Source organism: Brachypodium distachyon, chromosome 2, assembly GCF_000005505.3.
Source record: "Brachypodium distachyon strain Bd21 chromosome 2, Brachypodium_distachyon_v3.0, whole genome shotgun sequence".
Lineage (NCBI taxonomy): Eukaryota > Viridiplantae > Streptophyta > Magnoliopsida > Poales > Poaceae > Brachypodium > Brachypodium distachyon.
In genome coordinates, this window is record NC_016132.3 from 47,733,941 (window position 1) to 47,761,234 (window position 27,294).

Below are 27,294 nucleotides of genomic sequence, written 5' to 3' on the forward strand. Positions count from 1 at the left end.
TCCTCTTTTCCTCTACGTGTCACCTCAAATTCCCAAGTTGACATACAGAATCTGCAACGTGCACCAACAGCCATACAAACTTTTCAGGCTTGACCATTGTTACAATTCGTCGCCAAAAATGACGTCAGTTTGGATGCAGTCCAAGGGTTCAGTGGTTCAAGTTGAACAAAACATTGTTGCCTGACGTGCCAGAATGAAAGCACCAACCTAATAAGCCTGTGAATATGGTCGCTGGATTGTACCCGAATCGTAGTCTCTAGGTTCAGTTCATAGAGACACCAGCTGCGTCACTTGTGCACAGCAGACAGCACACCATGTTCGATTTACTGTCTGAATCCTTCACGTGTTGTCCGTGCCCTTGCTGCCGCCTGCCTGCCGGCGACGCAGGTCAAAACGAGACAACCCAAACAGCAAAAAAGCGCAAGGCGGAGCTCGATTTGGAAGCGTCGAACGTGGAAGCAGCAATAGCTTGTCAAGAGCATCTCCAATGACATATCCATATTTTGCTAGAATACCTAAAAACTGACAATATGAGTATTTTGTTTCAAAAACAAACTCCAGCAGCGTAACCATATTTGTTCGATATAATTTGGACAGCTGCTCATGTTTTGCCCCCAATATTCTAGGCTAGAATAACAAAAAGACGCAAATCTCCAACTGGCCTGAAATTTCACTCCCGCGTCCCCTTCTCTCCCTTCCCTCCTGCCACCCGACCGCCGGATTTGGCGCCGCCGCCGGAAACGAAGCTTCCCCCCCCCCCCCCCCCCGCCGCCGGCCGCTCTCCCCCGTCCACGCGGACTCCCTGCGCCCATCCCTCGTCGAATCCGAGCACCTCCAGCGAGATGCATGGCTTCCCATCGAGCTCGGACCGGCGCCGCCACCTCCTTTGCGCCTCCTGACAGGCGGCGACCGTCAGGGCTCGTGCCCGACCTCCACTCACGACGAGCTTCACCCGCGGCTGCGCCTTTCCCGACGAGCACCGCCACCACACCTCGCTGCCTCGGTCCGACGAGGAGCTTCCCCGACCAATGCCTCCTTGCCCCGACGAGGAGTTTCCCTGATCCGCCCCTCCCACCCCAAGCAACGCCCTGACCCGGCCCCGACCCGCGCCCTCCGCCGCCCAACATGCCTTGCGCGTGACCTTTCTCCGATGTGGATCGGATGCAGGAGGGAGAGAGAAGAATTTGGGAGAGAGGGGAGCGTGGGGGAAGAAGAAGGTGGTGGCTCAATGGCAGGTGGGACCGGTTAGAATCAATGGATTTGGGTACTCATTTTTAGGTATGCTAAGAAAGTTAGAACCAATTTGAATTTCCATATTTTCTCTCTTCCGTAACTATAATGATTTTGGGTATCCAAAAAATGGATACGCTCTTGAAAATGCTCTTTGCCTCGAATCGAATTAGTGGCAGAATCGAGCGGGTCAAATCCTACTGGTGGAGCAATCAACGAGATGGAGATGGTGCTGTGACCTTTGACTGCTGCGACCCAGCTTTCACTGGCTGATCTGACGGCATACATACGTGCATGATGGTGTCCCCAGAAGGCCACTAGTGTTTTCCGGCATCGGGTGTGCCAAAGACATCAGCGGAATATCCACAAGGAAGTTCTCATTCCGATTGATAACTTCAGTCTTGCAGTCAAACCAGAATTGCATTGGGTCAGTCAGCGTATCCCGTTCGATTGCTTAAGGGCTTGCCTCCAGACTTGCAGAGTTTCTTTTGGAACATACAGCTTACAAGTTACAAACTTACAACGAAGCAAAATGGTACTCTCCGTTTCTAGATATAGATGTACAGTGTACTCCACTAGATTTGTCTTAATTCACTATCAACATCTGCAACTCTAAATTAGTTTTGTCAAATCCGTCATGTTATATATCTTTAGTTTTGTCAAATCCGTGTACTATATATTTTCGTGGTATATTTGTTTGATTAGTGCATTTTCATATAAGCTTTGGTCAAACTTTAAAAAAATGATTTTTTAAAACAAAGTTAAAACATCTTACGTTAGGAACGAAGGTAGTAGCCTTTTGCCACTACACCGACGCAAGAAGATGCACTCTTATTGTAATCTACCACACTGGCTGCTCTTAGGCGCGTCGGCACGACTTGCAAGCCAGTGTGTCCCACCACAATACGACTAACGACGGCCGGCGTAGGCGGTAAGGTACTCTCTAAAGTCCCGCACGAATCACATATGCCGTCCTCTAAAATTGGAGTCCTTTCTCCTAAGGACTTCGACCCATCAAATGCGGTCACTAAAGCATGGATGCTACTATCATGCTGGTGTTCTACAGGCTAGAAATTCAACGTTCAACTATAAAAATAGATGGACAGGAAAAAGGATGCCTTCTACAGGAAACGCAGCAGATGTCTGTAAGAAAGATCACACGTTTAAACCCCAGATACAAAAAAGAAAATAAATAGATGATGGAATTATGGAAGAGAAGCCCTCCCTGATACAATATTACAATGGAAGCAACCAAATTTATGCACTGCTTGGCATGTCATGGATATAACAGCAGGCATCGGTTCTCAGTCCTCGTATATATCAGCATGTAGAAGGACAGCCTACCATCTATCTTACAAGGTTAGGCATATGCCAGGAAACAGCCAAAAATGAACAAACATCTTGCTTTAACGCACAAACCAAGAATCTTAATTCTCAACTCTCTACACCTTTGCATTTCTGAACTCAGAAATGTCACAACCATCAACGATTACTCCAACCTAGAACATCAAAGAGTTCCAACATGCTCACGGACCCCTCTATTTGTAATACTTACAGAACTTTACACCGGAACAAATATATGCGTCCAATTGGCAAGAAGAGTATCCTATCTTGATGGAAGAGAAATAGCTTGGAATGTACTCCAGTGCTTAGAAGCAAAGCCTCTTTTTCTGCAATTAATAGATGGAACCACGGAGGCATATTACGGTATGGACTAGGACGCTAGCATAAAAAATATTTGGAAGGGACGAACAAATTATAGGAGCAATGTACAAGTACAACCCATATCTTACCCGGAACTTGATATTCTCTTGTCGTTCAACATATGAAAGCAGCTCGTCCTGCTTCATCAATGTTTCGTAAAGTGTCTGCATATGAGATAAATAAAGGATCATACAAAAAACATATTAACCAAATGAATGGACAGAGGGTAGCAATATGTTGATTCTCATCCCTGTAGTGCAAACAATTGACTTGGTAAAGTGTTACAAGTACTAAACTCACAACAATAACTAATATACTTGATATCATTAAACATTAATCTGAAGTCATTGCTCGAGAACTGCCATTTATTTAACAAACTAGAAATACCTTCTTTGCACTTGAAAGATTCAAACACTGATATGTGCAACTTGTTTAAAAAGAAAGTGACAGCTAAAAAAATAATACATGGTTTCTACTGAAGAGCATGTGGAGAACATCGATGGTAAACTTTTGTGTTCCGTTGCAACGCACGGGCAACTTACTAGTTTATTTAACAAACTAGAAATACCTTCTTTGTAGAAATTAGCTCGGTTTCCAATGCATCCACATGGCGGACAGCTGCATTGAGCACTTCCTCCTTTTCATGTGGCATTTGAGATGGCTTTGTTCCAAGTACATGCACCTTCTCCTCTAGTTCACCAAGCCGCCTTAATACATGCGAAAGGGTACCATTTTCTGTATATCGAGAAGGAGATGGAGGTTGAACCTCTTCCGTAAACTCCAATTGTTGAAGAAAGTCACAGGCAGTGACCTGACTCGAGAACCTTTTAGACATTCTTCTTCGGACAGACCGGAGCACCGTAAAAAGGCTCATAATTAAAACGGTTACACAAGTAATAATCTGACTTCGCAGCACTCCCAGTGCGATAGGTATATTTCTCAAGGAGAATGAACCTGAGTGAAGCATGCAAAAAAACCAGTCAATATAAATACATTAAACTTGTACTCAGGCTAATTATAATATACCATATTCTAAGTCAAAAACATCGAATAATATTCCCGAAAAATTAATACGTTCCATATTACCCATTTAGATTTTTCGTTATGTCGGACTGAGGGTAAGTATGTTTCTAGTCTGTCACAATTTGGTCATAAGTCATCAAAACTTGTTAGTAAGAGGCATAAGAGTGATAACAGATATAAAAACCTGATGCAGAAGCCATTGACGTGGAAATTGGACTGTTACATGCATCCTTGTCAACAAGATGGAAGCTCTCCTCTACAACAGGAGCAGCACCAGAAGTTGAAGCATGCCCTGACGATTGTGGCTGCAAGTAGACAACATATTTTAATGATTACACTTGCCAACAAGAAGTACTGTGAAGAGAATAGATACAAGAAATTAAGACTCTCGCAGTAACACAAAAGGCACTTCACCTACCATCGATGTTCCAAATAGAAGACTGTCATGGCTTAAGCTCAGGTAGTTGAAATGACCAAAGCCCAAAGACAAAGCCAGTTGAAGAATGGATATGGTAAAATTAAATCATATGTTTACAATTGGGTATATAATTTATGCAGTTCTAGCGGTGGAATTAGTTAAAAATAATAATGGAATGACAACTAAAAGGGGAATAACTTGCCTCATTAAGAAGGGTCAAATCAGGGTCCATGACGGTGTTCATTGGAGCCGTAGGTGACGAAATGTCTTCTACTTCAGGAGTAGACTCATCTGAGACATCACTGGCTTGTTTCTGTCGAAAAGGGGATCAGGGTAAAAGTTTTAATGGAATTTTATGGTGATTCCTTTCCCTTTAACTTTTTTTAAGGTCATCTAGTAATCTATATAATCAGAACAAATCGTTCTTACAGCTGAGTAATGAGGCTTAGTATTACAAACTTTCGTTCCATTGGTGCTTGATATGGCAAGAATTTGCCGACCATAGTTTGCTTCACCATTAAGGACCCTCTGGTAAAATGGAAGATGCGTTATGCTAGTGATATAAAGCAGGCCAGCAAGTAATAAGAGTGTGAGGAGGAGAAAACCTCTATTATGCTAGGATCCTTCCAAGGACCTTTGTCTGATTTTGAGCAACCTCCGTTCTCTTCACACCTGCATTTGCCTCCAAGAAAATCTGGCAGTTCACTGAACAAGGTACCAGCAAAATCAGACAGAAGCCATACAGAAATATACATGAAGAAATTATTAAGTTTAAATGAATAAAAGTTTTGACAGACCAGTACTAACCTCTCATCTATTATTTCAAGCAGCTTATTTTGGTACTTGCTTCCAAGAACCTTTATGAGAAAGGTAGAGGTAATCATTACGTGCACTAAAAGTTAACCCACAAACTCGCAATAAAAAGAGTTGGCCATGAATGATGAGAAAATAAACATATTTCACAGTTGCACTACTTACATGAATCTTCGAAGCAGTTTGTGGATCAAGAAATGACTTTATTGTACCCCATAACATCTTGAAGCCCTGCCCAGCATTTATAATGTACATTCGGTACAATGTCTGCCAAGAGCATTCAGAATGAGTAGTCATTAACTATATATACAATTTAAAAGAGGAAACAAATGTGCACATGAATTAAGAGGTTGTCAATTAGCAGAAGACAGTAAACATAACACTGAAGCAGAATGACCGGATCCTCTACCTCTGGATAGTTGTCATTGTCGACCTTCTGCAGTCGCATGATCAATTCCCTTGCATCTTTTGAGAAGTTCTTTAAGCCCTGAATTACAAAAAAGAAAATTACTATAATAACCACATAGAAGTGGATTGACTGAAAACAGAACTGGAAAAATAAAACATACCACCCCTTGCACATCTAAAATAGTAGTAGACGAGTCTATGTGCCTTTTCGCAGCAATGGAGCAAGCTGGAAACCTCATCTGGAAACATCTCTCGAACTCCTTGACATGATACTTCACATATCGGTCAATAGTTGTTACTTGGACTAGCTTATGGGCATCAACTTTCCCGATTAGTTCAACATAGACAGGCCTTCCGTCTCTATCCACTCCATGGTAAAACTGGGGATAATACTTCTTAACTTCATGTAGTTCGGTGTAGTTGAATTCCTAAAGAATCAAGTGTTTCTTAACTTCATTGTAAAGTAACAAACCTTCAGGGTGTGGAGCATGGCTAGAGCAAAGGAGCTTCAGGATATTAGGTTGTAGGTTGTGGTCGCCATGTTGTGTCATCTTGTAGCAATTATTTCTCCTTACAAGTTTTTTTTTTCACATCCTAGTTGCTGATTCTCCTAGGTGTTATAAGATATTCATCTATCTTATATAATTATACATACATGCAGCTCTCCCACATATGGTCTCAAAAAATAATCTTTGATTTCTTGGTGTAAGTTTCATATTTAGATTTACCTCTATATTGTCGACCCCAAATTCACTCCTCCATCTAAGCATTTCTGACCACATATGCTTTGCTTTTTCAATATCAAACTTCCTTGCTTTCAGAAATCTACACATGGAATGCATAGCACCAAATGGTCAGAAAAGGATTTTTCTTCTGAACATAGCTTTAAGAAAGACATCAAATTTGATATAAGAGTAAGAAAGCCACTGCTCTAATGTACAAACTACCAAAAAAACATAAGTTTAAGTACCAATTTCTCAAAACTACAGATTAAGGGATCAACCGTAGGCTCTGTAGCACAAAGTAAACATCAATTTCACAGAGCTACATATTTAGAGACCAATTATACCACAGAACTACAGGTTGTGATGCAACTTCACAAAATCCTGAATCACATGGTACTCAGAAAACCCTCTGTAGTTTTGTGGCGCGATCTCTAATTTTATAGTTCTATCAAAATGGTTCTTAATATGTAGTTTTTTTTATAGTTTGTGCATTAAAGTTGTTGTTTTATGAAATTTACTCTAGAATATCAAAGCAACATGTTACTTTTGGATATTTTTGCTGGAAATGGAGGTAATCTACCTAGGAAGACCCAAGTATGCATGTGGTACCTCAACATCATGTGATAATCGTCATGGCATTCTGGTAACAAGCCCCCATCAAGCAAGCATCGGCGGAATCTTTCGACAGTTTTCAGTTCTTGCACATCCCTGGTATCCTCTATGGAGACTAAATTGTCACTCTTCTGTTTCCTCTTTTTCCTTAAGGAATGCCTAAATTTATTTCCCGCACTAATCGCTCTTTTCTTGAAGGGTCCCATTTTGGCCTTCTTGTCACCTTCTGAGTTATCTTCGTCAGATTTGCTCTCTTCAATTTCGTCATCATGCGCAAAGCCCTCAAAACCTGCACCTGCAATATTGTCAGAGTGTACCTTCTCTTAGTAAAATAGAAACCGGCAATTGCTGCCGTAGTATCGATAAGCACTAGGCAATAACGATGTATCCAGTTTATGTCAGATGCTTTCTTCGTTTTTTTAACAGAAGTGCTGTAACAGTTTGGGTTTCATTTTTGTGAAATGGAACCTAGTGATCCATATTCTTCTAAAAAAGCAATAGCCAATAGGTGAACTGAGCACTTAGCGATGATTTAGGATGAATTAATAGTCATCACAGGTATCAACACATTCAGAAACCCAATTGATGTAATCAACTAATCATAATTCCTACTCCATTTCGTATTCAACATACTGCAATTATTTAAAAAAACTGAAACTCTCCTCAACAGAAAGCCATCACATACAGAATCACAGCGCCCTGAATCCAAGAGCTAAAATCTCAATTATACTGATTGTCTTTAGTGAACTGTCATGTTCTACTATAATTATACAACCCCAAGGAAGCAACCTTACAGCGGCCATAATCTTTCCGCTTGGCAAATACGAGGCGGGGGGGGGGGGGGGGGGGGGATCGAAAGGAGCACTCAACACTCACTGGGCCTCGCTGGCCGGTCGAGGGGCGCCGACATCCCGACCTTCCTCCCTCTCCAAGCTCGACTCCGGCGGCGGATTTGTGGTCCCCAAACCTTGTATCCCGTGAAGAGCGTATACGAAAGGGAGGGGAGCCTTGTTTGAATTTCAGTCCTTTTTTTATCGGAGAATTCTCTTTTGGGGAAGAAGGGGAAAGAAGCTTCGGCTACCCTTTCATCGGTGGGCAAAGGACAGAGGAGGGCCGAGGGGGTGACACGGAAGCGCGCTACATGGGCTTCGGTTCGTCGACATGGCGCACGCGGGGTCGCCGCGGTAGGAGTGACCGTTGGATAACCCGTCGGGACGGTTTGGACCACGGTGGTGCGGGACGCTGAGCAGAGGGACCTACGCTGTTTAACTAGTCTCAACGTCTTCACTCGACGGTTAATACAAGAGTCTTCTCTTGACAAGTAACAATTGTACAACACAAGATCCCCAAAAAACAATTCTACACAAGATAAATAACGATGCTGAAGGAAAAAAGGAGTCTTATGTTAACTAAAAAATGATATTTCTATTAAAAGTTACAATGAAAAATGAACAAAAATAATGTGTGGAGATTCCATCTTAGCCATAGACAGTCGATGCAGTTTACGTGACCTCACCCATCAAGATCCGATCCTCCAAGTAGGGGGGGGGGGGGGGGGGTGCCACACTTATGAAGATTTTTGTTTAGAGCACTACATAAATATTTCAGTCGTCATCGAAATGACCAAAGTCTTGGAAATTTTGACATTAGTTTGGATTCTTTTTTATGAATTAATACTAATTATGTAAAATGATCTGAAATTTCTAGATGCATATTTCGTACCCAAAATTTTAGAAAATTTAAGGGAATTTGACAAAAATTTAAACCACGTTGCCAGCAATCGGTCTAGAAGCCGTGTCTGACGAGGGGCTGCCTCAGCATACCCAAACTAGAGGGCTTTCGAGTAGCGAGAGCACGGATGTGTGTTGGCGATTCCGTCGGCTAACAAGGACACGGGGGACACGATTTACCTAGGTTCAGGACCCTCGGAAGGTAATACCCCTACGTTCTGCTTATCTGGTCTGTATTGATGGAGAGATTACAAGGTTGCCATGGAGGCGTGTATGAGAGATGAGATCTGTGGATCCCTCTAACAGAGAATAGGCTCTCCCCACCCCGGCTCCCCCTCCTAGTCCTTTATATAGGAGGCTAGGTCTCGGGCGTAGAGTCCGGGTCGGTTACAATTAGAGATAAACTTTGATTTGGTTTCCTTAATTATCTGTTCTTATCTTGAGTAGCAAGCCGAGGTAGTTGGACTTCACGGATTGTAGTGGGCCTTCGAGTGGACCCCCTGTTAGGCCGTAGCAGGTATACCAAAGGTGAGGGCCCGAAGGATCATTCCCTCGTCAGTTAGCCCCCGAGTGACTGGTCGAGTCGTAGACTCGAGTAGGGACGCAAGAAACAGAAGCTGTCGACTCGGCAATGTGTCGAGCTATGTCTCAGAGACACAAGATAATTTCAACGGAATTCAGAAAAGCTTTGCGGGATGGTTGCGTAACACGCCTGGAATACTCGACTGGTCGAGTCCAGTTAATTGCACCAGGGCAAAAACTTTTTTAGCATACATCAGCACTCGAGCCCCAGGCTCGAACTTGGATAACTGGCAGTATTTGAGTCAAACCTGCCGGGGGTTTTACAGACTCGAAATCCAGTACCGTGGGGTGATCAACCGACGCGTCCGTCGGGATCTTCATCATGTTGCAGTCATGGATAAACTAGAATTGCCAGACGGTGCTAATTTCCAGGCCCGATGGAAGCCATCAGGTCTTACCTTCACGTTATGAACGTGGCTTCGGGTGTGTTTCGCAGTCTATGCGACCCGGGAAAACTGTAAAGTACCCATTGTCGGGTGTGATTCTTAGTTCGTATCGGCGAGTGAGGCTTATCAAGGAGCGGACTCGACTTGTGCTCTGTCGATTGTTAGCGCAGATAATCCTGGTCGACTCTATCGAGGACCCGAAGGATGGTGAAGCCGGCAAACCCGAAGGGCGATGCAGCCAAAATAACCGGGTGCGCGGCCAGCGCTCCCGGTGGGAGTAGCCCCCTAGTGTCTAGCCGAGTCGTAGACTCGGGTAGAGACTCAAAGTCGCGGGTCACGTATCTTGTAGTCGTAGTCGGCGTGACAGCAGAGTCGCGTCGGACGCTGGGTCGGACGGAGTCGACACGGCGCATATGGCGTTGACGAGGCGGCGAATCGGTGAGTCGGATAGGCGCGATGAGCACTCCCGGTGGGAGTAGCCCCCGAGGCTATGGTTGACTGCTGATAGTCAAGCATAGACTCAAATCTTCGTGGCCTTTGTGCCTGTCTTGATGTAAACTGCAGTAATTGCAAAAACAGTTTAAAGTATACAGTCCTGCTAGAATATCTCATTAGCTTATTAATTTAACAATTATTTTGTTATTTGATCGAACTCGGCGTGCTATGTCGTACGCAGGCCCTTTCATTAGCCTGACGCCCGTCGTTTCTGTCCCATGCCAACCTGCCAGTTGGGCTGCAACTCGGTTGGAGTTCATGGATTCGACTTCGTAGGCAGAATCAGCTACTCAGGCGGCATGTTTGTTAGCACGTGGAGTCGAAGGTGTTTCGACTACGAGGACTCGGAAGTGCATCAAGTCATCGTAGCCGAAGAAAGTCGACTATTTGTAGTCGATGGAGTTTTAGTTGTTTGATCAAAACGTGTCATGTTCGAAATTAACAAATAAATAACAATACTTATCTGCAAGGTGTAGCTGCAGCAGTGTATCTTTAGACGGTGCGGCGGAAGTCGTTTTGCCTGCGGAGCGCAACCCCCGAGTGTTGGGTGCGGCGGAAGTCGGCGGACGGAGCTGACGGGGCCGCAGCGGACGGAGTCGATGCGGCGCGGTCGGGTCGACGCGACAAGCGGAGTCCGTATAGCAGACGGAGTCGACGCGATCGGCGGACGAAGTCGTCGTGACAACGGGAGTTGATGCGGTGTGTATGAAGTCACGTCGGACTCGGGGTCGGACGGAATTGATGCGTCGGCTGGAGTCAATGTAACGGAAGGAGACGACGTGGCACGGAATGACGTCGGACGTTTGGTCGCGTGGTTCGCGGACACGCGGGTTCACATGCTGAACTTTGCTTCGATCTGGGACATGCAGATTTTGCATGTTGCCATGTTGGATGTATGCTTCAAGCCCCTGATGCACGCACGTATGATGTTTGCTTGATCGATCCACGTTCTCGGCTTCTCGCTGGTCACCGGCTTGATTAGTACTCCGTACTTCACGTGGTGTTCTGTTGCCTTCTAGTGGGCCCCTTTCTTTCCTTGGAATAGCTGTATATGGACAGCATATAGGAGTATGGGCCGGACCCTTGCGGCTGCATTTTCCATGTCGGGTGCGGAGCGGGCTCGTTTCGTTGGATTCAAGAGGCGTTCGTGCATGCAGACTTGAAGAGGATGATCGGTTCGTGAGAGGTTTACGCCGCGTATCCCGGTCGATCTGTCGGGTGCGCGCGTGATGCGCGGGTCGTCCGGTACTGCTCTTTCGCTGATTGCTTCGTTGCTTCTGTTCCGCAAAGATCTGGGACGGCCGTGGCAGCGTTCCTCACGGCAAGGCGTGGGCCTGTTACCGCCAATCTGCGGCAGCGCGCGGCTTCGTGCAGGCGAGCATGCAGCGATTCCTCTGTTCATGGCTTCGAGCGGACGGGGTTGTGATTTGACAGCTTTGTCCGATCGATGCTTCGAGCTTGGATGTGTACCCAACAGATCGGATCTGCTCGTTCGATGGGTCTGTAGAATTGGAAGCAGGCCGACGATCGCACACACCGTGGAGATGCCGACGAGGATTCTCTGGATCACACACGTCGTGGAGACGCGGCCTGCACTTTTGCTCGGCAGGCCCGATCTGATTGTACCGTACGTACGGGAGCCACCGTCTTCGAGATGAGTTTTTCTTTGATTCTTTTTGCACCACGTAGCTTCGTGTTCGATCGGTCCGCACGAGGGTGGCTGCTGGCGGTGGAGTAGATTGGTTTCTTCACGTACGTCGGTGCAGTGGCTGGCCGCCGGAATCGGAGCGAAATCGTAAATCCAAAACACATCTTCCACACGGTCGGCGCCAATGACGAGGGGCTATTTCGGCATACCCAAACTAGAGGGCTTTCAAGTAGTGAGAGCACAGGCGTGTGTTGACGATTCCGTCGGCTAATAAGGACACGGGGGACACGATTTACCCAGGTTCAAGGCCCTCGGAAGATAGTACCCTTACGTCATGCTTGTCTGATCTGTATTGATGGAGAGATTACAAGGTTGCCATGAAGGCGTGTATGAGAGATGAGATCCGTGGATCCCTCTAAGAGAGAATAGGCTCCCCCCTCCCCGGCTCCCCCTCCTAGTTCTTTATATACTCCCTCCTTTTCACAAAGAATGTCACGCACACATTTCAAGATTTTACTTTGACCAACAATTAGACTAATGATCTGAGGGTTTTGTGCTTAAAAAACTATGTCATTGGATTCGTATTTCAAAGACCTTTTCAACAATATAAAATTTGTAGCATATAACCTACATATATTGATGTAATCGTTGGTCAAAGTTCGATCTCGAAAACCGTGGACGCCATTCTTTGTGAAATGGAGGGAATATATAGGAGGCTAGGTTTCGGGCGTAGAGTCCGGATCGGTTACAATTAGAGATAAACCCTGATTTGGTTTCCTTAATTATCTGTTCTTATCTTGAGCACCAAGCCGAGGTAGTTGGCTTGATGGATTGTAGTGGGCCTTCGAGCGGACCCCTGTTATGCCGTAGCAGGTATACCAAAGGTGAGGACCCGAAGGGCCATTCCCTCGCGTCAGTGTCCATGAGTGAGAACTCAACATTTTAGAGCTTAGCGTTGCAGCTTACTATCCTCCAGAAGGTAGACAACAAAGAGTATTGTAGATATCAGTGCCTAGTTAGATCAAAGCGCATAAGTGGGTGGCGGGGTTGTTGAACCATGTGAATTAGTAGCGTATTAGAGCATCGAACATGAGTGAAACTTGATTAAGTGTAAATACTAGTATATGGTATAAATAAATTACCATTTTCGGAGGGGTTCATCCGACCATGAGCATGAGTACAATACTTACCCAACTTGCCTCGTCGGGCAAACCTAAATAATCATATGTGGGACTTTAAAAAAAGGCTATATGGTTATTTTGCAGAAAACCGGTTCTTTTGCAGAAAAATGATTATATTTGAAGTAAAATCATGCTTTTTGATGAAAATTATTTTTATAGGTGTGTGTTCGTCCAATTTCGTTCAACAACGATACTAGATAAACATAGGAATTCTCATGGTCCGGCGACACAATAGACCATTGTCAACCCCACACATTCACACGACACTGAGAAATAAAGACCGGACCAAGAGAATCCCTCTGTTTATCTAGTATCGGTCCGGAGAGAAGTTGGCCAGGAAAGAGGATGGCCCAAGGAGAGAAAAAATAGAGAAGAGAGAGTTGGGCATTTCAGCCCAAAGGCTAAAAACGAAAAGGGAGAGGTTTATATTTGTACAAATAAAATAAATTACAATATATATCAAATGAATTTCGAAAATATCAGCAAATTTCATAGAAGGAGAGGGAAGGCCGGGATGTCAGTAGGAAAGGAGAAGAAAGTCAAAAAATTTCTAAGAATTCCCATCGAAGGGTTATATTATAGGCGGGCCCAGTCCACGTGGCTGGCCACGTCAAGACATTAGACACACGCAGACAACAGATGAACCACTTATGAAACTATTAGGACTCAAACGTTCATTTTGAAAGTATTAGAAATAACTTGGAATCTTTACAAAAGAATTAGTACCTACAGTGTATTTTACTCTTAAAAGGATATTAGATAACCAATAAGATCAAAAGAAAGTCCAATTTATATTCTAGTTAATGTTAATTCAATTTAACTGAAGATTTTAAGCAATCTTCAGGTAAGCTCGGATTAATTCAGCGATAATCATTTTTACAAAAGAAGTTTTTGAAAACTCTGAAAATAGGTATGTTACGGGTACACTTTATTGCCACCAACGGGTTTGCACCGAATGCATAAGTATCCTACCGTACCGATTACATACGCACATAACTAGTTTTACGAAGATCGCGAGACATACAGACCAGGCTGAATGGGTGACAATCATCTGACAAGCTAGGGTCCGATCAAAAAAAGCTCCATCCATAAATACTTTAACTTAGGGCATCTTTAAAGGTGAACCCCCATTTGTCTTTCCCATTTGTCCATTTTAGAAGTCTTTGGACAAATGGAGGTGGGCAAAATATTAAGTTGTCCAATGGTAACTCCCATTTATCTCTTCATAAGTCTTTGACATCTGGGCCAAAAAGACAAGTGGACAAGATTTGGTTGAGTTTTGCACAAATAGGTACTCTCCATACTCTCCCCAAATTTGCGGAAAAAATGAGGAGTGTGGACCACTTTTGGACAAATGGAGTTCCCATTGGTTATGTATTTTGCTCATGGACCCCCATATGGACAGATTTGGACAAATGGGGAGGACTTAGGGGTTCCCTTGGAGATGTCCTTAGAGCAATTCCACTCGGCCCCCCATTTCATGTCCGGCGCTAGGCCATTTGGGGGGGGGGGGGGGGGGGCGGGTGCGGCGCACCCTCTTCGTTTGAGGCCCAGCCGCGACCCAGCCGCACCCCCCAAATTTTGGCCCCCCTCCCCCCCCAAAAAAAATACAATTCAAACAAAGTTTTGCCGCCATTTCACAGACCGGCTCAAATCACCGAATTGCCCAAGTCATCACAAGTTTCGACGATCAAAATAACATCAAATTTAAATAAAAATGAAATCACTCGGCCCCTTCGTCTTCCGCCGGTGCTGATGGCACTTCCTAGCCCGCCGGTAGTATAGAAGTGGCCGGAGTTGCTGTTTCGGGCGGTGAGGGTGCCGATGGAGTAGAGGTGGTCGTTGCTGCTGTGGCGGGCGCCAACGTCGGCGCTCTCACTTCGGCCAAAATGATCATGCGCTGGCCGTCGTACCACGCCTTCACCTCGGCATCCATGCTGGTGGTGTCGCATGTAAAGATCAACAAGTCATCCCGCCTCTTCTGCGCCGCGACATTCACCTTGAGGATCTTGAACTTGTCATCTTGCATCTTGATCACCGTCGCCCACCGTGACGCCGCGACCGCCGTGCCGGACTTGGCACTTCCGACACCGGAGGAGCGGCTTTCGGGTCATAGGTGCCGGACTTGGCGAGGCCATTCCGCGTCTCCGTCCATTTGTCGCACGTCTCAATTCTTGCGAAGACGTGGATGAACTTGAAATCGGCACCGTCGTTGTCGTCTCGGAAGCCGGTGAGCATGGCGACCATCTACAAGACCGGGCGTCAAATGTATAATCGGCGACAAAAAGCTCAAACAAGGCGCTGGCTTACCTGATCGTGGGTGTTGCTGCCGCTTGCGGGTCGCCGGCGCACCTCTTCTTGAATGCCATGCCACTTGTTGCACGCTTGTTGGATCATTTGCCATCGGTGCGACAAGCCGGACTCGTTGCGATCGTGGGTCACTGACGCGAACTCCCGATCGATGACCCGGCGTTCATCATACGCCGTTTTCACACGCCTTCAATAGGTGTCGCTAGATTGATTCGCGCCGGTGAAGGGATCCATGCTCACGACCTTCCAAGCTTCGGCGAGGCACTCGTGTTCCTTGGCTGTCCATTTGGGTCCTCGGCCTCCGCCGGCGGCCTTCTTCTTCTCGGCCGCACCCTTCTTCTTCCCCCTCGGCTCGGCGACGACGGGCTCCTCTGTTCCGTCAGCCCATTCTTCTCGCTCTTCAATGTCCTCGGCGGTGTAAAGCTCTTCTTCTTGGGTGTATGTGTAGTGGACATGCTGGGAGCCGTCGTTGATCATGTCGGCCATGATGGAGTCACCTTGCGACATTCTGCCGAACGGGTTGCTCGCGGGCTGGCTGCAGCCGGCGGGGAACTGCTGGAAGGAGGCGAACGGAGAGGAACCGTTGTAGGAAAGAGGCCCCTGCCGCAGAGGAGGTGAGGTGAAGGCGTTGGGGTTGAAACCTCCGAGGGGGTCCGCGGCGAAGGTGCTGGGGTTGAAGCCGCCGAGGGGATCGGTGTCGGGGTAGTCCGACGAGAACCGCGAGAGGGACGGCGTGGCATTTCCATGGCTGTCATGGGGCATATGGGGCGACACCGGCGATATGCCTGACGGCGACTGGGACGACGAAGAGCTCCCTTGGCTCCCGCTGCTCCAGTGCTGGCTGGAGGGTGGCCGCGGCACAGGAATGCGAGCCTTGTGCGCCGAGGCCGCGACCCTCTGCGCCTCCATCTGCCGGGCCAGGTCGGTGTCTCTCGTTGGCCTTCCTCTCTCGTTCACGGTGGGAGGCGTTCTCGACGCTGTGGCGGGTACAATCCGCCGCCTAGTCGGCGTTGCTCATCCCAGGCAGTCGCTCCTTCTCCTTGGGTTTCTTCCCCGCTACGTCGCCGGCCAGCGTGGGACGAGGCGCTGCATACATCTTCGGTGCCATGGTTTTTTTGGAGCGGCGGTGGTGTCGGCGAGGCGCTTTGTGGTGGTGTCGGCAGCGAGAATGGGGAGAAATGGCGGGACTGGTCGCCCAGGCGGGGGGGGGGGAGTGGAGGGAAAATTAGATTATCTCGTCGACAGGTGTGGCCCGCATTGCCGCGCCGGCTAAATTTTAAAATTAGGAGCCTATACTGGATGGGTTTTCGGATGCCGCCGCCCCATTTGAAGTTTGGGGGGCTTTACGGGGCCGAGTGGAGATGCTCCTGGTTTCTACTAATTCCTGACAAGAAAACGATGGAAAGAAAAAGAACTTGATTCGACCTGCAGAAGCAGGAACTGTGGACGTGTCATCGGTGCTGATGCCGTGGTCGGTTAGGACCAGATCGCGAGGAGCGCGGCGAGCTGGGGACAAATGAGAGCGCCTGCGAGTAGGTCCCGCGCTGCGCCGACAGGGCGGTGCGTGGCGAGGCGGCGGAGGAGAGCGACGGACTGCTTCGGGAGCGGGATGGTGGGACAGTGGGTGCCAACTTCAGCGCGAGCGAGACGGCGGCGGTGACATTTTCGTCCACTGCGGCGTGGATGGCGGCCGATAGCTCCAGATGCGTGGGAATGAGCCTCTTCATGGCCGGCGGCGGCGGCGGGTGGACTCGGATTCGTGGAGGAGGACGAGCGCGCATGCTTGCGGCGGCGGCTGTCGCCCCTTCCTGTGTTCTGGGCTTCTGGCTCCGCTGATACTGCCCCGGTGTTGGGCCCAGAAACGGGCTTCCAAGTTCCAAGCGGGCCGTACCGGAATTTTGTCCTGGACGGGAACGCGCGAGGTGAGTGCGGGTTCCGACCCAGCAAACTTCGTTCGCGTCGACCACATCACATCAACCTGCTCCCATAATCTCCGGGCTCCTGGACAGGCGAGGAAACCACCACTCCTCGGCTTTTCCGATTCTTGATTGCGTTGCCTCACCTCTCTCCAATAAACCGATTTTGTTATCCCCCTCTCCAATTCGATCCTCCTCAGGTTTCATTTTTTTCTTTCTGTTTGCGTTTGTTCAGGGGCAGTGCGATCAGGAGGAGTTGCGATGGTGAAGGACACCGCGTACTACGACACCCTGGGGGTCAGCACTGCCGCCTCCGCGGCAGAGATCAAGAAGGCTTATTACCTCAAGGTGCGTAAATCCTAAAGCGATCAAATGCCGATGGCATGGGTCCTGATTTAACTGTGCTGGAGATGTTTGGGTTTTCAGGCCAAGTTGGTTCACCCGGACAAGAATTCCGGGAACCCTGATGCCGCGCGGAAGTTTCAGGTACATTGTTTCGCTTCTGTTCTATTGCGCCGTGTGCTCCGCTCCTTCCCGTTCTATTCCTTGATTCTAGAATGCAGAGATAGTCGTATATATGGACTGTGGCTGTAGAATCAATATTCTAGGAGAGGCAATAGCAGCTGTGGATGCAGTGTCGCAATGGTTTGTAGATGACAGAACAAATGAGATGGTCACTCTGGTTGCATTTCTGTTCCTGATATTGTTTTACTTCGTAACAGAATTCGTTGTGTTGCATTGTTATACCCATTATCTCTGCAGTCTTTACAGGGCTACTAGCTTTCTGCAATCCTACAAATACTGACTTAAATGAGTTACTTCCGCAAGGAATTAGGTGAGGCCTATCAAGTTCTAAGTGACCCTGTAAAGAAGGATTCTTATGATAAGCATGGAAAGGAAGGTCTTCCCCAGTAAGCCTGAATTTTTTTTATACACTTATAATGAAATATTAAGCTCCCAACACCTTTTATGGTATTACACAGAACAAACCAAGTTTTTAAGGAAAATCCAATTGCCACGAAGAGTGAAATTTAACTTGTATGTCGCATGTGCATTTCTTTTGCTAATCATCCTTGTCAAATTTGTAGCTAAAGGTGCCACTGAATTTCTAATAATGGCATTTCAGTGATAACATGATTGATCCAACTGCTGTCTTTGGGATGCTCTTTGGGAGTGACTATTTTGAAGATTATGTTGGCCAGCTTGCACTGGCATCCGTAGCTTCTGTAGAGACAGAGGAAGATTCAGATAGTCCAGAGGCAAGTGCAAGGATTCAAGAGAAAATAAAGGTATAGTGCTCCAATAATACTCAGTTACTTGCAGTAAACTTTAGTCTTGGCAGATGCTTCACACCTGGACCTTAATACCTTCTCTGGGTTGCAGGAATTGCAAACCGAAAGAGAGCAAAAACTTATTCAGAGCCTTAAGTTTAGAATTCAACCATACGTTGACAGAAGGCATAAGGAATTTGGTGATTGGGCAAGTGCAGAAGCTCAACGTTTATCTGAAGCCGGTATCATACTCACCTTCATCCCAATTTCCTTAGAAGCATGGGAATTTCATCAACTTGTATTGCTTTGCATATACGCATATTTAATTGTTTTCTTTTTTCATGATTAACCAGCTATATTTATTTGAGTAAATTGCACTTTGCATCAGACAGATCACCACCTGTGTCAGTTTACACTAGGTTTTCTGAAAGATTTCACTTTGCACTATGTCTAGCACACAATAATATTTCTCTTTACAGCAGGTCCCGTAAAAGAAACACGCATATAAAGCACAGAATATCTAAAAACACTCATAGGTGTGTATTATTGGACGATATATATACCTATAGATATTGGTTAAAAAATATGATAATCTGCAGGCTGTGCAAAACACATGTGTGCTTCTTTTGCAGACATGTATGAAATTTTTAACCAGGTAGATGATCATGGTTTTTCACCAAAATCTATAGGTATATATTTCGTTCCATAATACACATGTATGATTATTTCCAGATTTTTTCAAACTTGCATACGAGTGTTTTTTTACGGGACCTGGTGGACAGTATAGTATTGTTGTGCCGGACCTGCTGCACAGTAAAAACCTTTTGCAAAATCTGGTGCAAACTGCAAAGTGACATGAGCAGTCAATCAGTCTCTCTTTCAAAAAAGAAGTCAAGCAGTGATCATCCTGGTGCAAAGTGCAAGTAACTCCTTTTTATTTTGGTTCATTTGTGTTCTTTTGTTGGGGTAAAAAACGCTTGATATTTAGGTCGGAGAAACCCTCCTATTTCAATTACTAGAAATCAACTGAAGCTACAAAAGTTCAAAATGGAAGCATAGTGATGACTTGGACAGAATTCGCAAGATCCACCCACTATCTGAGAACTATTACAACATCATGGTGAAAAAAATAAGGTGAAACTTCATTACATTAATAAGCATTCACTTCCATCACCAATTTGAAGCCCAAGTATAGTTGATCTTCAGCACCGTCCTGCTCTCCTGCATCAAAAAATTTCATTGCCACATGTTCCATCAGCCTCGTGCCCTGGGAAATTGTTTTTTCTAGAATACTTTTTCTTAAGAGCGTAGTATTAAGGAGAAAGTGGAACAGGTATAACGCCACGAGTGTGCTGACGACCACACAATAAAATAAACCTAAACAACCTAAATTGAAGAAAACAGACAAGTTCGGTCAAAAAAAGAAAACAGACAAACTAAGTAAAACCAGGGAGAAAAACCAAGCAAACTAGCTGTATCGCATCACTGCTTGCTTTGCTTTCTTAGTTTACAGCGCCCATTCCTACTGCTTTCTTCATTTGGCAAATGCAGCATATAACAGAGGCGAGCCTTATGTTGAGAAAGAAAAATGCTTCACTACTTAATGGGTTGCTCTGCAACAACTACCACTCATAGTCCTGAAGTATTTTTGGCCAATCAAGCACATTAACATAGTGAGGATTGGAGATAGCCTTGTGTTGAAAACATACTTCATTGAACAGTTTCCACACAGCCTAGATTTCAGTAGGTACTTTTACTGTAACCAAGCATTTCAAAGCCTTCCCAAATCTGTATTTGTTTTCCCAAACAAGCCAAAGGAAAACTATGATCCTGGAAAGGATCTTAAGTCGAAAAGCTTCTGCGACTCATAATTTCTCAAGTATTATAGCATGATGCCTGCAAGACTCGTTTCCATTCCCTGACTATGAAAACGATACATATTCTACTAGAGCTTTTCATGTGGTTCAGTTATGTAAAATAATATTTCAGCTTTCGGTGAGGCTATGCTTCACACTATTGGCTACATTTATGTTCGACAAGCAGCAAGAGAACTTGGAAAAAGTAGAATGTATATGGGCGTGCCATTCATAGCTGAGTGGGTTAGGGACAAGGGGCACCACGTAAAGTCACAGGTTAACGCAGCTGCAGGTACATCCTAGTATGCTCTTTTACCCGTGTTGTTTTCCTTCCTTTTGTGGAGAATTAGCCTGATCCTAAGTCTTATTATAGGTGCCATTGCTCTGATACAATTGCAAGAAGGGATGAAAAAAATTGAGGACGGAGACAACAAGGAAGAGCAGATTATGAAGAGCATCGAGGAGAAAAAGGACGCAATGCTCAGTTCCTTGTGGAAAATTAATGTGGTTGATATCGAATCAACACTTTGGCGTGTCTGCCGAGCAGTAAGCACTGCCCACCTCAGTTCATTGATGTTCACAGTGCCATGCACGTATGCTTATATTTCTGTCATGGTTATCATGGTTTTTATTCTTTCTCTATAGTTCTTGAGAGAGAATAATGTCTCCAAAGATGTTCTGATGTTGCGCACAAAAGGATTGAAAAAGCTGGGGTCAATATTCCAAGTAAGTTACTCTAACCCAGTTACTTCTCTCCCCAATCTTTCATGTTATATAAATTGCGTAAAATATGCATCCTACAAAATATCCCTTACAGCTCCCGGTTTATAACTTCTTGACAATGAGCTATGACACTGACTGCAGCCTTAGTTGACGATCTATATGATGTATTATTGTGGCTCTCGTAATGTTTTTCTAAAATTATTTGAGCCTCCAAAAATATTCGTAGGTGATTTTCCTAGCATTATATTTTTGAGGGACGTATATCCGGTACTACCTCCCCAGCCTTTGGGTGCTACCGTGCTACCATGGTAGCATCCTAAAAGTTTTCAATTTGTTTGAAAAACATTTAGTGCGTTTATAAAATATTTGCATACAATCACACAAATTCCGAATCCAAAATCATTATACACATTGAGGAATAAAAAGGAAAATTCATACACGAATAGTACTTTGTAGGATTGTAAATACATATCTTATAAACTCACTCATTTAAAAAAATTATATGGGTGCTACCATGCGTTGGTAGCACGATAGCACTTAAAAGGGTGGTTGCACAGAATATCTTCTCGGGTCTCTAAGACTCATGTAGGTATGTCATTAGGCAAAACTCATTATAAAGCTCGGATAGTGTTGAGTATACTTAAGCTAGTTATGAAACTTTGAACTTCCAATTTTGAATTATTAATTAAATAGGAGTCTTTGACTGATTTGTTGGCATAACTGTTAAATTCAATATTTTTGGTGTGCTAACATTTCTTATCTCTAAGACATGTGCTCGAAAGAAAAAAAAACATTGTCAGTGTGCTCATCTCTAAGACATGTGCTCGAATTTTCTTTAACATTGTCAGCGTGTCATCTCTTAGCTAAAGAATGCCATGTTGAGTGATTCCATATCCATCCCCATTTTCCATGTAAAACCAGGGTGCAAATTCATAGTAATGTGTTGTAATCTGGAACCCTTTCCCGTTTCCCATGTAAAACCAGGGTGCAAAATCACACTACCAGCGGGAAAACAGCCTGCGTGTTGAAAGCGGCACGTCAGAAGCAGCACCGTCTCCCTGATCAAGACGACCATGTACATGCCACCGCACCACTCAGCTGAGGCTTCCCCGCGCGAAGCACAAAGAGGAGTCTACTGTCCACGGCTATTTCTTAGTGAGATAGGATATGAATAAACGCAAGGCATCGGACTTCTCCCTGTTGATCCGATCAGAATATCAGCAATTTTTAGATGGTTGCGATCTGATGGGATTCGAACTGTTGTACTCCAACATAAAATGCGAACAATCAACGGGGGTCTCCCAGACCGGGCCAAAACGTGGCACGTCCGGAGATAACGTGTCTTCCTCCCGTCAGCTAGCCAGTGCATACGTGGCCGCATGCGGCGACTACGTGGCGTCCCTGCGCTTACCGCCGTCCTCCTACGGCTACATAAAAACGGAATCGTAGACGCTTGCTCCGCCTCCATTGATCGATCCATTCCCATCCTCTGCGAGCAGCACGCGCGCGAAGGCGCCGCCGCCGATCGAGACTAACTCACAAGCCACTGCCCACGGCCACAGAACCCAAATCGTGAAAATCCGTTAGAAAGAAAGCACTGCGGCGAGAGCGCGCAGCTAATGGCGGACTACAGTGGAGAGTACGGGCACCCGTACCCGCGCGTCGACCAGTACGGCAACCCAGTGCCGCCGGTCGACCAGTACGGCAACCCCATCCCGAGGGAACTGGGCCTGCTGCCCACGTACAGCTCGGAAGGCATCGGCGACATGGTGGTGGCGCCGGCCGATTACGGCGCCGGCATGGCTAGCACGGCGTACCCGCACGAGGGCGTGATACTTGGCGGCGGCGGCGCCGTTTCCCCGAACGGCGCCACCGAGGCTTACACACACGATGAGGGCGCGCTAAGCGGCGGCAGTCTCGCCCCTGGCGAGACCACGGCGTACGCTTATGATGAGGGCGTGGTCGGCAGCGGCATCATCGCGGGCGACCAGCTCCAGTCCAGCAGGGAGAAGGAGGAGCACACGACGCTCGGCGAAACTCTTCGCCGCTCCGGCAGCTCCAGCTCCAGCTCGGTATGTGCACTTTTAATTCGTTCGCCATCCGAGTATGTATTTAGTTAATTCGCTTGTACCTTCATATGTCTTGTTGCGCGACCATGTGTACGTGCAGTCGTCGGAGGATGACGGTCAAGGCGGGCGGCAGAGGAGGAAGAAGAGCATCAAGGAGAAGATAAAGGAGAAGTTTCCGGGCAGCAATAACAGCAACAAGCAGGAGGAGCACAAGGGCGCCGGGCACGCGGTGCCGGCGGCGGCTGGGACGGGGACGCATGCAGCGGCAACGCACGAAAAGAAGGGCATCATGCAGAAGATCAAGGAGAAGCTCCCTGGCCACCACTGAGCACGTACGCGCCTCAGTTGACGACGACGGTTCTCGCTTCTTGGGCTTGTATGGCGTTAGATTAGATAGACATATATTAGCCTCATAAGCTGTACTGCTAGGTGCTAGCCGATCAGTACTTGTGTGCACCACTAGTATATCAAAGTTCGGTAGCCGATCAGTACTTGTGCACATGTTGGTGTGCGTGATCGATGTTGAATCGCACCATGGTGATGTTCTGTACCTTTAGAATTTAGAAGTACTGTTGTAATACTTGTGTACATTTGGCATTGTCGCCGTCGCTGTGGTTTGCGGCCGCGCTGCCCACCTGAACCATCGTCGATGGATCGATGTCGGTACTTGTATGTCTAGTTGCAACAACGTTGTCATGTGTTTAATTAGGGGCCTTGGTGTGCAGGCCGACCTTTTTTTTTTTTGAAACGGAACAGGCCGACCTTTGAGCCTATGTATGGGCCGAGACGTGGCCACACTGCGGAAGCAACGAAATGCTAGTGGGCTGGGCTGGTCTAGGCCTCCGTTACGCGCGGAGTGCCGGGGCGGGAGACGAGCACGCGACACGCGACAGAGTCAAGGATCATCCGATTCAGATTCAGGGGCGTGCAATGGCAACAACACAGCAACGACAGCGGTAGCGTATCAGTTGTTCTTGCTTCCGCTACAGTTTCCACGTGCGTGTTTTGCCTGCGCATGTGTCGACGAAAGGATCCAATCGCCACTGGCGCACACACGGACCGCACGTACATACATCGCCGCCGCTGTTCCGGCTTCAACCCGCTACAGCGTCACAGCGACCAGATCGGCGTGAACCGACCCTCGCATCGCACAGAGCCCTGCCTGCCAGGTCGCGCCAACGCCCGTACCAGCGGCACACAGCAGCGCCCTTCGTGCTCCCATGCCCTCCGTACCAGACGAGCCCCGTCGCCCCGCCCCTGTTCGCGGACTGTGCCTGGTCGTCAATTTGTTCCTCGTGGTCTCTCGCTGCGTCCGGTCCACAGATCGCTGATCGGCCGTCTGGTGCATGACAGATAAGATCAGGATATCAAATCAAATCAGATGTTTGGTGGTCTGCTTTCGTATTATCCCTGATGAATGATTCCAACCTGGCTCCCCAGGGATCGACGAAACCACGAGGCCACCAAACCAAACGTGCCAGGCAGCTTATAGTGCCACGCCCACGCGTGGTGTTCGATGCTATCATCCGTACGTCATCCCCTTTGCTTCTGTAGTTCTGTTCAGCGTCGGTGTCGGGGAGACGATTAACCTGCGCCTGCCTGACACGGCCGTTCCTTGTGAAGACATCATGCATCCATGCTATGCTACGCGATGGCCCCTCCGTTTTGACACCTTTCCTGGCCGCTTCTGAAACTTCGGATTGGATTGGAAGCACCATGTCCACGACGACGCTTGCAGCCATCATGCAGTTGCAGTGTTCGTGTCGCCGCTACCTGCGCGCGGTCAGAGTTTTTGGCGTCAAGCAAGACATCATGGCTCTGCGCCACGACAAAACCGACGAGACTCACATTTCTCGTCACATGGACATGGAGTGTATACTACTGTCGGCGAACTGCTGATACAAAACAAATACTCCGTAGGTGGGAATCCCAAATCGGCAGCAAGGTGGTTAGCGTCTTTCTTTAATCTCACTCGTCTCTCTGTTTCTCTACCAACACCGCTAAACTATTCGATGTCATGGGAGTGATTAGCGTGGTGCAGTACCTTTTAGCAAAAGGGGCCTTTCGAGAAAAATTTGGGCTTGAAGCTAACAGCAGCATTAATAATGCCCGTGAAATCGTTGTGCGAGCATTACTGTTCCCAAACAAATCACTGAAATTGACTCGTGTGGCAGTGTGGCACTCGCAGCTGCTCCTAATTCCGAGTGATATAGTGTAGCATCTGTCTTTCTCATCGATTTCGTGAGACACAAATCAATATAAAAGCTAAAGCAGGATGGCGACCGGCCAAAGCAATTAGTAAGAGCCATGATGTTAGTTCCTTTTTCAGGAGAGGAAAACCACAAGGCACAAATCTTCCATGTGGTAGCAACTTACTGAGCAAAAGAGTAAGAGACTTATTCTTACAAATCTCATACGGAGTAGTAAAACTACACAATGTTCACATTCCTATACCTTTTTTCTTATTTTAGCCATACAAAAACCATACACAGAAAAAGAAAAGCGTGTTAAAGGAGTAAGGACTAGAGAAAATTAACAAAATACAGTCTCTAATCTCCCAGGTGTTGGTCTTTGCCCCGTGTGTAAAAACAATAGGATATATACGACAGTAATAATAGCTAAATTCAGAAATGCCTCAAAAGTACTCGAGGTTGAAGTCAAAATGCGCCATGCTGTGCTCTTGCCCGCCCTGGCAGGGCAGCACGAACTTGTGCTCAAGCGCCTCATCCTGCTCGCCGCCGCCGTAGCCGGCGAAAGGCTCCGCCTTGCTCTCAGAGGCCCAATGCCCCTCGAGCACATTGTTCACCTCCGGCGCGCAGTTCCAGTTGCTGCTGTTGCTGGAGCTCTCGCCGTAGCCCAGGTTCTCCGACACGTCCAGCACGCTGCTGTAGTCCACGAACCCGGACGCGTCCTTGCCACCGAGGTTGTCATACAATGTCATACCGACCCCGTCGAAGCCGCCGTTGAAGGTGTCGGTGACCGGGAATGGGTCGAACACCTGCTGCTGCTTTAGGGTACTGAAACCCTCGACGGCGGTCTGTGGCTTCTGATCTTTCGGCGCCTGGTCCGTTTCCACGGCCGCAGCCGCGCTGGAGATGGGTTTGTGGGTGCTCGGGTCGATGCCGCGCTGTCGCAGCTTCTTCTTGAGGCAGCTGTTCCAGAAGTTCTTGATCTCGTTGTCCGTCCGGCCCGGCAGGTGAGATGCAATCTGCGACCACCTGCATTGATTTTTTTTGTTTTTGCTGATCAGGGTCACCTGCCGCTAACTAACCAATTTCACATTGCTAACAACAGGTAAAATCTCGAAGGCAATGTACCTGTTTCCTAGGATCTCATGCAGGCCGACAATGGCGTCCTCTTCCTGCTGCGAGAAGCTGCCCCGCTTCAGGTCGGGGCGCAGGTAGTTGATCCACCGCAGCCGGCAGCTCTTGCCGCACCTCTGCAGGCCTGAGATTCAGCAGCACGCATTCAGTACCAACGACGTGCGCGAACCGAGAACCGATCACAGATGCAACGAAACAGAAGAGCAGAGTAGGAATGGGAGCGTACCAGCGAGCTTGGGCACAGAGCTCCAGCACCCGACGCCGTAACGGATGATGTGATTGTAGAGCTTCTCGTCCTCCTCGGGAGACCACAGCCCCTTGCGCAGCTTCTGCTGCACGCCGCCAGTGCCCGCGTGCCGCCCCATAGCCCGCGGCCGGTTGAACGAACTGAATTGAAGCAACTGGCGAGCTACCTCGGCAGTGTTGTTGGTTCGTTGCCCGAGTATCTATCTGTCTGTGAATCTATCGGTCTCGTGGAGGCTGGCCGGGGTATATATGAGGAAGCGTGCCGAGAACTGCGCACGTACGGGGGGGGGGGGGGGGGGGGGGGGAGGACGGGGAGACGAAGCAGCAATCAAGTGGGTTCCAAGCAAGCTAGCTAACCCGCCGAGGAGTATCCGTATGTGCGTGTGTGCTTTGATGTGCTTGCGCTTCAATGGATTGAAGCTTAAGATACATCCCGTCTCTGGGAGGTGGGATTTAAAATAGCTGCTGGGTGCGTGCGGGCGCAAGGAAGAGAAGCAACTTCTGCTACTGGTGTAACAGCAGAGAGAAGCAGAGATGGAGAGGGCAAAGGGGCCGGCCCCAACGCTACAGCAGGATGGAAAAGACGGAAGAAAAAGGTGGGGTTAGTTGGAGATACGACTATAGA

At 47.3% G+C, this 27,294-nt stretch overlaps 4 protein-coding genes and 1 long non-coding RNA gene across 7 annotated transcripts; 3 read left to right on the plus strand and 2 right to left on the minus strand.

Annotated features, from left to right (window-relative positions):
• Nucleotides 1-768: 768 nt before the first annotated feature.
• LOC112271024 lies at nt 769-1,877 on the plus strand. Its single transcript, XR_002963803.1, has 2 exons — nt 769-1,278; nt 1,404-1,877. It is a non-coding gene; the product is annotated as an uncharacterized LOC112271024 (long non-coding RNA).
• Nucleotides 1,878-2,472: 595 nt separating this feature from the next.
• LOC100833885 (phosphatidylinositol/phosphatidylcholine transfer protein SFH8) lies at nt 2,473-8,090 on the minus strand. 2 transcript variants are annotated; one of them, XM_024459905.1, is made up of 14 exons: nt 7,810-8,090; nt 6,931-7,228; nt 6,325-6,421; nt 5,758-6,024; nt 5,598-5,675; nt 5,354-5,455; nt 5,183-5,232; nt 4,981-5,080; nt 4,805-4,903; nt 4,578-4,688; nt 4,142-4,262; nt 3,503-3,888; nt 3,024-3,098; nt 2,473-2,900 (listed from the first exon to the last, which is right to left on the minus strand). In XM_024459905.1, exons 1-14 carry the CDS (start codon nt 7,841-7,843, stop codon nt 2,880-2,882), a joined length of 1,839 nt encoding a protein of 612 aa, XP_024315673.1. In that variant the 5' UTR covers nt 7,844-8,090; the 3' UTR covers nt 2,473-2,879. The 2 variants fall into 2 exon arrangements, with proteins under 2 accessions (XP_024315673.1, XP_010232199.1); XM_010233897.3 differs by having other exon boundaries at nt 7,804-8,090.
• Nucleotides 8,091-16,688: 8,598 nt separating this feature from the next.
• On the plus strand, nt 16,689-22,348 carry LOC100844456 (chaperone protein dnaJ 10). 2 transcript variants are annotated; one of them, XM_024458380.1, is made up of 11 exons: nt 16,689-17,274; nt 17,417-17,529; nt 17,608-17,667; nt 18,010-18,082; nt 18,165-18,219; nt 18,308-18,470; nt 18,565-18,694; nt 20,442-20,600; nt 20,682-20,854; nt 20,954-21,034; nt 22,016-22,348. In XM_024458380.1, the coding sequence occupies exons 2-11, from the start codon at nt 17,443-17,445 to the stop codon at nt 22,091-22,093; spliced, it is 1,059 nt and encodes a 352-aa protein (XP_024314148.1). In that variant the 5' UTR covers nt 16,689-17,274; nt 17,417-17,442; the 3' UTR covers nt 22,094-22,348. The 2 variants fall into 2 exon arrangements, with proteins under 2 accessions (XP_024314148.1, XP_003567032.1); XM_003566984.4 differs by lacking the exon at nt 18,165-18,219 and having other exon boundaries at nt 18,010-18,092.
• A 145-nt stretch (nt 22,349-22,493) lies between these two features.
• On the plus strand, nt 22,494-23,663 carry LOC100834197 (dehydrin Rab25-like). Its single transcript, XM_003569585.4, has 2 exons — nt 22,494-23,103; nt 23,201-23,663. The coding sequence occupies exons 1-2, from the start codon at nt 22,651-22,653 to the stop codon at nt 23,426-23,428; spliced, it is 681 nt and encodes a 226-aa protein (XP_003569633.1). The 5' UTR covers nt 22,494-22,650; the 3' UTR covers nt 23,429-23,663.
• Nucleotides 23,664-25,455: 1,792 nt separating this feature from the next.
• LOC100834497 (myb-related protein Hv33) lies at nt 25,456-26,948 on the minus strand. The gene is made up of 3 exons (XM_003569586.4): nt 26,650-26,948; nt 26,418-26,547; nt 25,456-26,318 (listed from the first exon to the last, which is right to left on the minus strand). The coding sequence occupies exons 1-3, from the start codon at nt 26,786-26,788 to the stop codon at nt 25,736-25,738; spliced, it is 852 nt and encodes a 283-aa protein (XP_003569634.1). The 5' UTR covers nt 26,789-26,948; the 3' UTR covers nt 25,456-25,735.
• Nucleotides 26,949-27,294: the final 346 nt, after the last annotated feature.